Source organism: Cyclopterus lumpus, chromosome 7 (genome assembly GCF_009769545.1).
Source record: "Cyclopterus lumpus isolate fCycLum1 chromosome 7, fCycLum1.pri, whole genome shotgun sequence".
Classification (NCBI taxonomy): Eukaryota; Metazoa; Chordata; class Actinopteri; order Perciformes; family Cyclopteridae; genus Cyclopterus; species Cyclopterus lumpus.
The window spans coordinates 13495583-13508987 of record NC_046972.1 but is presented as its reverse complement, the minus strand read 5'-3'; the positions used below and the strand labels follow the sequence as shown (position 1 = coordinate 13508987).

Below are 13405 nucleotides of genomic sequence, written 5' to 3'. Positions count from 1 at the left end.
GATTTTAAAAGAGAAGGGTCAGGTTAAAATTAATATAATTGAGCGAGTTGGCTATTGTATTTATTGTAACAGCCCTTCAAGTGACCTACATTGCGGCCCCGTTTTAGACATATTGAAGTGCCTGCACTGCTTCAATGATACTCTGATTTTAACTTGACTGCTGTTTAACTTCATTCATTCTAAACCGTCATCATAAAAGGATCAGCAGCTGGACGGGAGAGAAGACACAAGGTGTTACCTGCACTTGGCCTCTTATCCGCTTTCATTTCCACGCGCGGAGGCTTTCCGGAGGTTTGTCTGGACACCAGGTTCCACACAACACCTTGCATGCATGCTATAGACAGATAAAGCCTCCCTCATGCTTTGCCATTATTTAGTCTGATTATTAACACCACGCCAGATGTTTGTTCATATCATCTCAAACAGCCATTATTCGTCCCAAGATTCATTAAGGAAAGCTTGGTGTCCTCCCTGAAGAGAGGAAGTTTCTTATTAAGAGGATGAATCAAACACGACTCAGGCTTTGGAGAGTACGCACGCTGTGAATGGGACTCGCAATCTTTCCCTTCAAAGGTGGAGGCATCCGTCTGCAAACGCACTTCTGGCGTTTTTTTAATCGAATGAGTTGGAAAGGTTAAATTAAGCAAACTTTAGTCAGGTAGCTGTTCAATATGCTCGCAACTATTCTTCCCTCGTGCCGCCGCCATGCAGTAAATGCGTTGAGCGCATCATCAAAGTGTGAACACTGTTGCACGTTTAGCCATTTCTTCATTGAATTATGTGATTGTTTGTATCAGATTACTTCTGTATATGAAAACCAAGTCTCTACAGCATCCAGAAGTGTGGAATTCGTTTGAGGGAAAAGCAGAAAAGGTGCAAAAAGGTAACAGAATATGTACTAAACTGCATATTTGAGTGGATGTGTCTTCACATCTTTTTTCACTCCACGCGTATATGTATGAGACTCATACATATTATACTTATATTTGTCCAAGGGAGGAAGGGAGGATGAGAGGAAGTCATTTCAGTAACCGAGGCTGTAAAATCAATAAAAAACAGAATTGATTGTGAGCCATCTTGTTTATTTGTGATTTTACATCAACAATGGCGGGGACACACAATTCCGTCTTTCACAAGAGAAACACCAGGAAACGAGCATATTGTTAACATCAATATATAACAAGACGTACATAAAGATTATATTCAGTGCAAAACAACTACGCTATGTCACCAGCACATTAAAATAAAAATTCCCTTACTTTAAAATCCTTGTAATTGTAGCAGGTAATATCATACACAGTAAATGTGCGTTATAGGCAGTTTTAGTTGTTGGGGAAATAGCTTGCAATCGAATCAGAGCGATGCCACAAGTGAGGAATATAAATTCAGCAAAGGCAAGGCTCTGAGTTTAGGTAGTGCCGTGGTACAATCTCAAAATTGTTTGCTTGGCTTTGAGCTTATTGTCTTCCCAAGACTCACAAATTGTCTTCAACAAGTGTATATTGTAATTGGGTAAATGCTACATACATAACTTAATAATATAAGGATGATATAGAACACTTTTCAAATTAAAACCATATGAAATCTCTATATTCAGAAATCTCTATTGCAATTCCCCCAGGTTTAGGTAGCATCAAAGGATTTCAAACGATTGCATTTCCCTGGTAATCCTAGAAAAAGATGTCTGAGGAGCTAATGGCTATCTTTGTCTCGGCCATTCACATGAAAACGAGTAAAACAGTAACAGTAACAATTAGAATAATAAAACTTGTGGTTTATACACAGGCCGTTAGCCAATGTAACTTCTGCGATGATGTTTTGAACACTTACTACTAAGTTATGGGCCTACACTGAAATGACGTCCATGTTCTTTTACATGTAGGCTATAATCTATTTACAACACAGGTCGGCGTTGGTCATGTTTTGATCTTATTTGGCTCTGCTTTTGAGTTATTATTAAAAGCAAATTTGTAAAACATAAGCTATGCCATTTTCCATCTAACATGCGTTTTTAGTTTTTTGCAAGGGCGACTGTTCTATCAAAGAAAGTATGCTACAAACGTGTGTAGCTTCTACAGAAAAATACAAATGCAAATCATGTTAGGATAATGGTCAGACGGGAGAATTTTGTCTATTTGTGATATGAGAGGGATTCCTGTTCCCTCTTGACAAAATGAAAGGATGGTCATAAAGTTGACGCTCTCTGCCTCCGTGTGACTCTTCCTCTGTTTATGGGACCTCTCTTTTTTTTCTCTTTTTCAGCCATATAACCATAAAAAGGACCATAAAATCACTCCTTAGTCTCCTCTTTTTCTTCCGCATCTTTCTCTTCCGCTTCTTCCACTTCACCGTCCTCGTTTCCTTCTTCCTCGGCCTCGGCCTCGGCCTCGGCTTCAGCCTCTCCTCTCTGACCCGGAAACTTGTCTTTGTTGTTCTCTTTTTTCCATTTCATCCTCCTGTTCTGAAACCAAATCTTCACCTGCCGCTCGGTGAGGCTCAGGGCGTGGGACACCTCGATCCTTCTCTTGCGGGTCAGGTAAGGGTTGAAGAGAAACTCCTTCTCCAGTTCAAGAGTTTGGTAACGACTGTAGGTTTGCCTCCCATTCCGTCTTCCTGGGGCTTGAATGAAATAAAGCCAGAGGTTAGCTGGACTGACCACGGTCCCCCATAAAAAAAAAAGAAAATCATTGCGATGACTTATAATTAATTCAGCATTTGCTTCTTTCCCCACAGCATGAATACTAATCACCCAGCTCCTTCATTTAGCTTCCATCCCTTTTCACATTTACTCATAATGAGCAGGAAAAGTCCAAATCTGAAGTTTGAGATTGGTAAATCTATTAGTCTACACATATATGCAGTATAGTTTATATAATGTGTGGAATTTCTTAAAGTAATTATCTTTGTTATGTGTGCACCATTTACAGATATGTCTGCAGGAGATGGGACTTGTACACCCACTACACTAAAGAGGTACTGGGTGAGTGTGAAAAGATACTATATGTATACATTTATATAGAAAATAATTCATATGTATGCACATTAAGGCAAACGTGTCCTAAAGTATCATCAGTGTCATGCAGGATCCTTACACACATATACATATTGTATTTTATATTAGTATTTGTATACTTTAACTACATGTAGAAGCAGAGGGGAAAAGTATGATTTTCCTCACGACCAGCAGAGCCTATACGAGCCTGGTTCTGATTTTCAATCACACACACTCCCACACACACTGAGTGGCACACACATGAGGCAAATCATGAAGAGGGGGGAAAGTATGTAAGAACAGAGGTGAGATTAAACTGCGCTGTAACAACAGAAGGGCACAGACTATTGATGAATCTCTCATGGTCAGATCAAAAATGAAACTCACACCTGTGTGGAGTTAATGTAGCCTGATATCCTGAACATAATGGTCCATGAATGGAGGTTATAGCTACAAAGCCCTTGCGAGTATTCCTGTATGAATCTGAGCCACATTGGGCCTGTGGTTCAAATTACCCCCAGACCCTTAAAATACGAATTCTGGATAATCGGGGCATGCTGTGTTCCAGCTAACCCTCCTTTCACACTGCACGCTACTGGAGTGTGTGTGGCACCATCATATTTTAAACTATGACATATCCCTCCCTCCACCTAGTGCGTTCAGTTTGTGAAATATCTTATGACAACGATAATTGACTTCAAAGAGCTGCTGTCATGAGCTGTAATCAACAAATCGGTGTTTAAAAACACTTTTGAAAGCAAAAATTCTGCCCTGTATGGACATGTGCTGCAGAGTAGCAGCTGCCTGCAGTGCAGGTTGTATCTGCCCCATCATGTTCCCCGACTTAATTCGTTTTTATAGTTAAGAGACACACTCGTGTATACTCGGGCATATTTAGCACACGTGCACACATACACACACGCAGACACGTGCATACAGAAACACACACACACACACACACGCACACACACACATACACAGAGACTCACACCCGCGCGCACAAGGTAACATAGAAAGAATAGGAAATAATTGTATGATTCTGACCGTGGGGTCTCATCCAAGGAAACATAAGACTGGGAGAGGAGTTTTGATTTAAGTGGCCTTGTCCGTCTCCGGGGTTAGAGCTGCTCGACGATTTACAGTCTGGGTATTGCGCTAGGCTTGCGTCTTGCTGGGTACCATAAAGCGTTTGCCTCGGAAGGGCTTCATATCCATAAAATTTCGTAGCGTCTCCGTGGCAAGCCAAAGCGCAGGGGTTTTGCTGGTATCCGGGGTTGGAGATCCCCGTGGTCCCGTGGTGGAAAAAGTCCTGCACATGATGGGACGGGTGCTGAAAGCCCGGTGCGGCTGCTCCGGGTCCGTAAACCAGCGTGTGGCTGCGGGCAACGCTTTGTGGAAACCTGCAGTCGTAGTAAGTTGGCTCCAGTGACTCACTGCCTTTGTACTTAGAAAAAAGAGGGTTAACAAAATAGGAGCTCATGTTTAGTTAGCATCAAGCAGATGGGCTCTCCCGCTGTAGAATATATCCTTTAGGATGATGGCAGCCTTTTGTTTAGGGTCCCAACTCGCACAGCGCGCACAGGCAGACAAACCGGAACTGGGAGAAACGCTGCCCCTTTGGACAATCTACGGCAGCTCACTCTCTCCGAGCTGTTCCTCTCATCGGATTTCTCTCGAGTCGTGAGTGTTTTTTTCCAGGTTTCGCAGGATCAAACCCGGCTCATGGCATGTGCTTTGGATGTGCGTTTGCTAAGGTTAAAGCTGGCTTGCTCCACCGGCACAGTCACAGACGCTGCTCTTTTCTTCCTTTTTTTTTTTTTTTTTTTTTTTTTTTTAGCTTCCCACCGAACCACCCCCACCAGCGCCCCCACCCTTCTCCACCCCCCACCCCTTCATCTTCCTACGACCGGTCAGACGTGGGCCCTACGTATATCCACCTTGAGAGGATCTGCACTAATCATAACCAACAACCCAAGAGGCTTTAAATATGATCAATGTTATGTTTATCGCAAAAAAGCTTTGTTATAAGCTGGTCACTGGAGTCGTGGACTTTAAAGAATATGACACATTGTACATTTCCACATACTTTATAGTTCAGCTTGTTGTCTTTGCATGGGGGTTATGAGGTATATAAAGCGGATAAAGCTACCTCTTTAAAAGCGGATAAAGCTGTTATGAGTTGCCGTTTACCCTGTCAGGCTCTACTGAAGCTTGAACACTCATTTCTAGAAAATAGTTTGCTTTTATGGGCTCCAGGAGGTCAACATATACCATTTGCGAAGTTCAGGCAACCGGAAATGCTACGTGAAACCACACTAGAAATACAAAAGCGATACAATATTGAAGCTATGACATTACATTAAAAAAGAATGTATGAAAATAAGACAAAACATCTTCCTCGTGTAATCGAGTGAAGGCCAGGGAGACACACTTGCACTATGCGCAGTAAAATACCGACACACGCAAATATAAACACGACCTGTGAATATACTGGGTGCCACTTACTGACCCTGTAAAACCGACGAGGATAAGCAGTAAATCTCCCACGTGGAGGAGTTCATAAAATTTTACATCGGATGTTTCGCAGCCCAATAGTTGCACGGTCTCTCTATCCAAATACACCAGTGTGTTTTTGTGAGGTTACTGACGTTTTATACAGATCATCGTAAAATATGAAAGTCGCAGTAAGCGAATTTATAGACCTTTCACACTCTATAAATATGCAGATTGCCAATCATTGTTGCACACTTCTTGGGGACTTTGAGCTGCTGACGCAGACGTCACAACCGACACATTAAGGACATAAAAGAGAAGGTAGCTGTTTTTTTAACACACTGGCAACACGTTCTGGCAATGGGTGTGTATTGTATTGTATTATCATTATGTATTATTATTATTATTATAATTATTGTTATCATTATGTATTATTATTATCATTATGTATTATTATTATTATACTTATCATTATTACCATGTTACTGTGTGATGTGAGTAGTACACAATGTTGTTGTTTCTGTTCCAGTGTTGCTATTTTTAGTATTGTTGTTGCTGATGCAATTGTTATTAAAGTATATACATATTTAAATATTGATTCTGGTTATTCATCTATTACGTTATTGCTCATATTTAGTTGTTATACTTAGGTAGCCTATTTTAATTGAGTTATTGTTATTATCACGATGAACAAAACCCAAAAAACAAAATATAAAACCCGGACAGAAAATCCAAATACATTATGCTGTATTATCCCATCTCAATGCAGATGTTTTGGTCTTTTTCAAAACTTAAACCTGTGTGAGAGAAATTATCGTATTTTTAATGGGAACACAGTGGGTATAAACAAAAAATATATATTCAAAAAATATTCATCTGATTATAAATGTAAGGATATTGGAGTTGCTTTAATCCAAAGAATGACACAAACTAAAATACAAATGTACGTTTACCAGACAGACGAAAATAAAAATATAACGAGTAAATAAAAAATAGAAAATAGAAGAAAACACGTTAATGCCAACATTCGGTTCTCAACACAACAACCAGTTCGCTGCATTCCGGAGTACTGCTTCTGCGGCCGATTACACAAAATGCTGTGGGTGACCATATCTGTCATTTTGTCATCGATAGGTTACTCTTTATTTTCAGCCAAGCCACAGAGCTGTAAAGAAGCCCTTCAACACACACACTCTTCTCGAATCATGGACCAACAGCGTCATCTAGTGTTCACATGTGTCCCTAAACCTGAACGAATCCACCAATCAGAAACAACTGTGATGTAGACAGAACGGGTCTTCCTATTTGTCCAAACTGTGTATGTATCACGTCTTATTCCTTAAATAAAGCAGAGGGAAAGAAAGCCGTTGACCACCACATCTGTAAGTGCATCCCTCCAGTCGCCTCTGTTTTACAGCAGGCTCGGCATTGTTGTGTTTCTGTTTCCAGTCATGAACGCTACCTGCTCTTTATAAGAAATAACGCTCCGCAGCACTCATGTGTATGCACAATAACTATTGACGTTTTCCCATCTAAATGTAGGCTAATAGACCACTCGTGTGATGAAGTGCGCGGGGGGAGGGGGGGCATCAGGCAAAATTCCCCTGAACAGTGCGCAAGACTCTCCTTTGAAGGAGTCCACCACCACCGTCCATTAAAACCATAAAGTAATTTAGCCCAGACGTCTAGCCAGTTAGTCGAGTTTGCTTTGTTCGTCTGCATTTGAGACAAACAGCCGAGCTCCAACAGGGGCTGTAAAACTGGCATTTCTGTCCGAGCTGAGCGGAAATGCACTGGATTAGGCTTTGAAATTACAGCATCCTGTCCGTATTGTTTGCCACCACAAAAAGGCAATTTAGGCCTCTCCCAGGAAACAAATGCGAGACTTGCGAAATTGTTTCTCACCTTTGAAATGTTTAAATTTAGTCTCAGATTCTCTGGTCGACGGTGGGCGTTGCCAACGTAGAAAACTACCAAACTATAAAATGATTTAGAAGTTAATCATTTAGAAAAAATACTTCATAGCAGTGGTTCATATTTAGAAACGAATGCGTTCTCGGAAATGTTACAACTGCACAACTCTTGGGTACTTTTCAAGATAAATGGAGCAACAAATAATGCACATGCCTTAATGTTTTGTGTACAATATAAGTGCACTATATTGCTTCACACCACCCATATTAGTAAACCCGTAAACAACACACCAGAATGAATGATTTGCATACAAACAAACGGTGCATATACCGTTCTTGGTATAAAATACGGGCTCTGGGGTGTTTATTTAGGTGAGTGTGCACACCATATGCACAACTCTAGATGTACGTGGGTGAGGCTTCAAATAGGCAAAATAAGACACCAATTTAAAGCAATGCAAAAGTAAATTAAAACAATGTGGTCTTGCTAGCTGGGCTGCAAATAAGTTTTCGACCTCGCCATTATTTGCGGTGGCAGAGCTCATTTAGGCCTCATCTGTATGGAATGCTCAGCAAAACAACAGTTCATTATTATACAGAGTAATAATTATTCAGCAAATCTCCATCTGTTTGCAACATGTAACCAATGATGTTTTGGTAACTCCCCTCTCCTGCCGTTTTTAAAAGAGTTACATTTAAGCTGTTGTTGTTTATTAGGCCCTGCAGCCACGTGTGCCTACGCGTTTGCACAAAAACATGAGATCCACGCTGAGTCACAATGAATACAGCATACAAGCACTTAGTGAGTATGTTTATATTTGCAGAGATCTATATCTACAGTCTACAGTTAAACTGGTAGGTTACAATCGAAAAAAGAGATGCACAAATACATCAACAACTATCACAAAAATACAAGACAGACAAGTCCGATAGCAGATGTTCTGTTTCTGTACAAAATACTGCACCTGCACAACAACGTATACAAAAGAAATAAACATGAAAGGAAACATTCACATAATAAATTATGGGTTTGTGAAATTCAAAAGAATTCAAGTATTCTCTTTCTTCAGACAGTTTTAACTTGTCCAAACTGCACTTGTTTAATTTCTCTTACAAGAAAAAACATTTAGGTGTTTCGGAGTGAAATCACAATGTCTTTGTCTCCTATTTTCTTATATGGTGGACACTTAAATGTGCACTGGAAAATAACGTAGTCAGCATCAAACAGTCTCAAAGTTAGGTTAATACAAAATCCAACAAAGTGATAAATATGAAGAGGAAGAGAGGGGAATCATCGTGTGTTTGGGTACATCCGTGCTGTCCTTTTGCATGGTGGTTATTATGGTTGTTGTGTGACTGCAGTCCACATTATTGTTCTTTCCTGTCGGTCTTTTCTTTGTTCATTTTCTTCATCTTCATTCGCCGGTTCTGAAACCAGATTTTGACCTGCCTCTCGGTCAGATTCAGGACCCTCGCGACCTCGAACCGGCGGTCCCTAGTGAGGTACATATTGAACAAAAACTCCTTTTCCAATTCGAGAGTCTGGTACTTTGTGTACGGACATCGCTTCTTCCTCGTGGAGCGAGCGTGTATCCAATTTGCCACAGGGTTATCTGCAAATACAAAGCATAATAATAATAATAATACAGACAATATAAGGGCAACCGCTCCTTCAAAATGAAATAATGGCTAATAACTACCACATTAGTGTTAAGCATTTAGAAAATGTGCCTCTGGATTTACAGCTATTATATGGGCTCATACAATTTAAAACAAGGTCAACGCATAAACAAGTTTGGTGCCCAAGCTACACTGAAAGTAAACATTTTGAGGAAAGATCCTCAGCCTCAGACTATCCAACCCTACACTGATTTGCTTCCTTGTCCCCTTGACTTGTGAGTAACACCGTCGTAAAATACTCAATGCGCTTATTCACTTTATTGGCCCATAAAATGGCCCGTGGTTCAAGCCTTTACAGGTCCGTGGTGAAAGTCCTCCAGTATGTCCCTGCATTCCTCAAGTTGTCTCAAAGAGTCATGTGAATTGGTTTTGGACCCAGAGTGCAGAGCAACTTTCCATATGTAACTATATGCACATCATCCTCTCATTATTATGTGTGTGAATATTGTCCATTACCACATAGGGATCCAATAGAGCCTAAATGTGGCTTTTCCTCATTAGAAGGGCCAGCATAAGAAAAGGGGAAAAAGGGAATGAAAGTCGGTTTATAGGGCTGCATGTGCCGTGTGTAATGGCACCGGGTCAGAATATGGTCGTAAAAATGCACCATAAAGCGTTTACTGATGAATATGATCATTTCATATGTCGGTTTAAGTTATTCGCTTACAAAAAAGAAGCTCATTGCTTGTTTTAACATGATGCAACATATTTCCAAATTCAACGTCTTCCTGTAGTTTTGAGTCCATGTTTACAACCCCGTCTGGTTTTATAGCCCCAATATTAGCCTAGTAGCGTTTGCCTTTTATAGTTCCAGCTTTCCTCTCAGCAGAGGCGATTCTGGCTGATCAGAAATGGGAGGACGAAACAGTTTATACTATCACTTTATACAGGAGGTTAAAATGCCTCAAAGCCAAAGCAGTTTTACACAATCCCAAAAGAAAACTCCCACCCGGTTGTAAAAGACTGTTGAACTTACTCGGATCTAGCTCCGGCTTCTCGTCTTTATGTTTCCCTGTAGCCAGGAGCTCCGACTCGGGAGAGGAGATATTCTGCTGCGTCTTGTCTCGCATGTCACTGGATGAGCAGTACAGATAATCCGTGTAGGTCCGTCCGCTGGAGCCGAGGCACTCCGCGGCTCTGTGCTCCTGGAAGGCGTCGGTCTTCAGCCCATAGTGCCTGCTGTTCCCCGGATAGCCATGGAAAGGCACGGCGCCTGATATCGGCTCCAGCCATGACCGCATATACCTCGAGTCTGTGCCTAAGTGAGGTTGGTGACTGTATGGATGGTAAACCACTGATGACTGGGAGTGGACAGGGGTCCATGTGGTGGAGAAGACGGGTGGCTTGGGTGCGAAGCTGCAGGAAGGATAGTCAGCACACTCCGGTACTAGGGACGTCGGACGAGGGCCGACTGGGTGCGAACCGGGAGCCGAGAACCGAGCTGCAAGGACATCCTCGTTTTCATGGTTGATCAAGGAGTCCACATAATAATTACTTATGGGACCCGTGGTCGACATGTCGAAGCCTCCCTGACTCTTTTACATGCATCCGATTATTATATGGAGTGTATGTGTACTTTTTTATCTAGCCATAGAACAATCAAGGCAGGTAATTATTTCTCAACGCTTCCTTGGCTGCTATTGGCTGACTCAACGACACGTGATTATATTTACCCCCACAAAAATTGTACAGTGGATCAATGCGCCACTTATCCTGGGATCTCAATGCACAAAAATCGGATCAAAGAATGAGCTCTTTTGATCTTTCTCTGGGACGTATTAGAGGTAACTTCCGCAAAAATAATTCTTTATCCAGAAAACGCGCCTTCGTAATGGTGGATCTTTCTTTTAGTCGCAGTACAGACCTGCGCACATTAGGTCTAAAAACCGAGCAGGGCACTATTTGATGGTGTAATCAATCTCTGTCTGGCGGAATCCGTAGCCCCGTGTTATTGCAATGGGTAGTATTGCAGCATTAAAGTGTTTGTGTTGAATCGTTGACGTCTTTTATCTTTATCAAAGCAGCAGCAGCACGCTTGATACTGTGAAGGGTTTATAACTTCCTGAAGATGTCTGTTTATTTGTTGATAGAAAGAGAAGCCACCACAGTAGATACAAATAGGTCAGACTAGAGAGTGACTCGAAATAGGGGATGCAGGATACAACAACAATTAAGTTTGCACCGTTTTAACGAGGACGCAACAGATCAACCATATCCTCTTGCATCCGCGGAGATAAGAGAGGAGGGGATTCGGATTCTTGACAAGCAGCCCACTGCAGCGGGTTATATTCGGCTAGTGGCCGTCCATGTTTTTATGCTCATCTATAAATTTTAACGAGGACCATTTGATTGTTCATAAACGTGTCGTTAATAAGACTGCAGCCGAGGTTCTCGCTCAACATAAAACCACCACCACTTTATGCACGTGCAACAATTTCTATTAAACAGAAAGCCTGAAGACAAGAAGGAGAAGACTGCAGAGGGCAGAACAGGTTCGTTAAAGGGCTAACCAAATGAAAGATTTCATTACAGGGATCATGTCACAGTTGCATCTCATGGCACAAGCTTACCGTTTGCTTGCGATATATGTGTCAGTTAGCAGGCTGCGAAACAAGGCTGAACTCGTCTGTGTTGTTACAGCGAATAATGCAATACTAGTGTAACCGAAAAAGTCGCCGGTGAACACAAATTAGACTAACTGTGACATGAATGCTGAAAGTTGAATGCACATATGCAGACTGGATGCGGCCGATTGGTGCAATAGTAAATCTTTAAAGCTGCACCATTTGGGACTTTGGTGCAGGAGTGCATTGTGTATTTTTGAGAAAAGGTGATGCGTGTAATCGTGATGACTTTTAATGATATGTGAATGCATGGATGTTTTTGATGTGTTGTGGACTATATATGTTGTGTGACATGTATAATGATGTGCGTAATTGATGTTTTGATGTTTGAAATATGATTTTTTAAATTTTTCTTTCACCGAGTGGACCAGTGAGATGAAGGAAAAAGGAATTGAACTATTACAAACTTTAACACGAGGGAGCTAAATATAAGAATGTTTAGACCTGCAAAAGGGAAATTATAGTACAAACCGCATTACTCTGCTGGAATGAACTCAATGGGTACACTGTGTTCCACAAATACAAATGTTTAACTATGAACAACTCGAGTTTAACCAGAGCCCCCATTTTAAAATAAATTATTATTATTATGTTTCTTATTACGTGTGATAACTATGCGTGCCATAAATAGAAATGAAACTGTAAAGTGTTGGGATTTTAAAACGAGTGTTGGCTTTGTCATCGCCAAGCAACAAGGATAAAATGACGTCACTCATTAGTCTAGACTATACTACAATTTAGTCAAATTATTTTTTACGCTTGGAAATGTAGCGATTAATACTCAATAGTTGGACTCCATGGCATACAACTGTAACCAGTACGCGTTGGGAAGTGCGATGATTTGTCTTAGCTGCTGAGTTCAGATTCAACCATGAAATGTAAAAGGCCAGACGCCAGACCTGAACCCGGATCCCGCCAAACGGCGTCCTGGTGAGCGCTGAATGCGCAGGTCTGGGACCAGTCACATTTACACACAGAAATGCAGCCGTTTGGTATATTTACAGTATCTTAAATGAAATTGTCTTACAGTTTTCTGGGGGTTTAAGGTATAATTCCACATATTCTTCTGCTGCCATTAAAGCAGAATGAAAAAGTGCTTAGTTGCCCATTATTACAATAACATATGGTCATATAAACACATGATATAACTCGTATCTGTGTCCAGAGTAATCCAATGAATAATCCCTTGTATTGTATTGCATTGGGTTTTCACTTGATTGTGTGTACGTGTATCTGTGTGTGTGCGGTGTGCGCTATAGTGTGGGTCCATTAATGACACGTGAAGATTTCTTTAACAATGTCTCTAATCCATGTTTGTTTTGCTACAATAAAAAGGATTGCATCATGAAATATCCCTTTGTTGTTGTTTCTTATTTCAGGCATTTCTGTCTGTGCTGTTGTTCTTCCTGAACACAAGTTGCCGATAGACAATTAAAGATTAATATAATACCGTCTACCAAATGCATCTTTGTTGCATCGCCTAACCTTTTCGTATTTACAACCTTACACCTATTCATCAACGTTTTGAAAACATAGCTTACTTTGGTAAACAAAAACAAGAATTTGTGTTTCGTCAATTTTGTTTTGATGATCCAGTATAACCATCAATGAAAATAAAGAGTATACAGTGATCAGTAAAGCAACAATACACGATAAGAAGGAGATACATGTTGTATTGCTTTTATGGTCTTTATGTTTGTCGA

General features: G+C 40.9%; 2 protein-coding genes across 2 annotated transcripts; both read right to left on the bottom strand.

Moving 5' to 3' along the window:
* Positions 1-2290: 2290 nt before the first annotated feature.
* On the bottom strand, positions 2291-4472 carry hoxc8a (homeobox C8a). The gene is made up of 2 exons (XM_034537385.1): positions 4037-4472; positions 2291-2619 (listed from the first exon to the last, which is right to left on the bottom strand). Exons 1-2 carry the CDS (start codon positions 4470-4472, stop codon positions 2291-2293), a joined length of 765 nt encoding a protein of 254 aa, XP_034393276.1.
* Positions 4473-8593: 4121 nt separating this feature from the next.
* hoxc9a (homeobox C9a) lies at positions 8594-10595 on the bottom strand. The gene is made up of 2 exons (XM_034537384.1): positions 10055-10595; positions 8594-9011 (listed from the first exon to the last, which is right to left on the bottom strand). Exons 1-2 carry the CDS (start codon positions 10593-10595, stop codon positions 8767-8769), a joined length of 786 nt encoding a protein of 261 aa, XP_034393275.1. The 3' UTR covers positions 8594-8766.
* Between the last annotated feature and the right edge of the window lie 2810 nt (positions 10596-13405).

Excerpts from the sequence above, each read along its gene's own strand:
- hoxc8a (XM_034537385.1), bottom strand. The coding sequence starts at position 4,472 with ATGAGCTCCTATTTTGTTAACCCTCTTTTTTCTAAGTACAAAGGCAGT. Across the intron at positions 2,620-4,036 it reads TCCTTGGATGAGACCCCACG|CCCCAGGAAGACGGAATGGG; the intron begins GTCAGAATCATA and ends ATTTCATTCAAG.
- hoxc9a (XM_034537384.1), bottom strand. The coding sequence starts at position 10,595 with ATGTCGACCACGGGTCCCATAAGTAATTATTATGTGGACTCCTTGATC. Across the intron at positions 9,012-10,054 it reads GAAGCCGGAGCTAGATCCGA|ATAACCCTGTGGCAAATTGG; the intron begins GTAAGTTCAACA and ends TTGTATTTGCAG.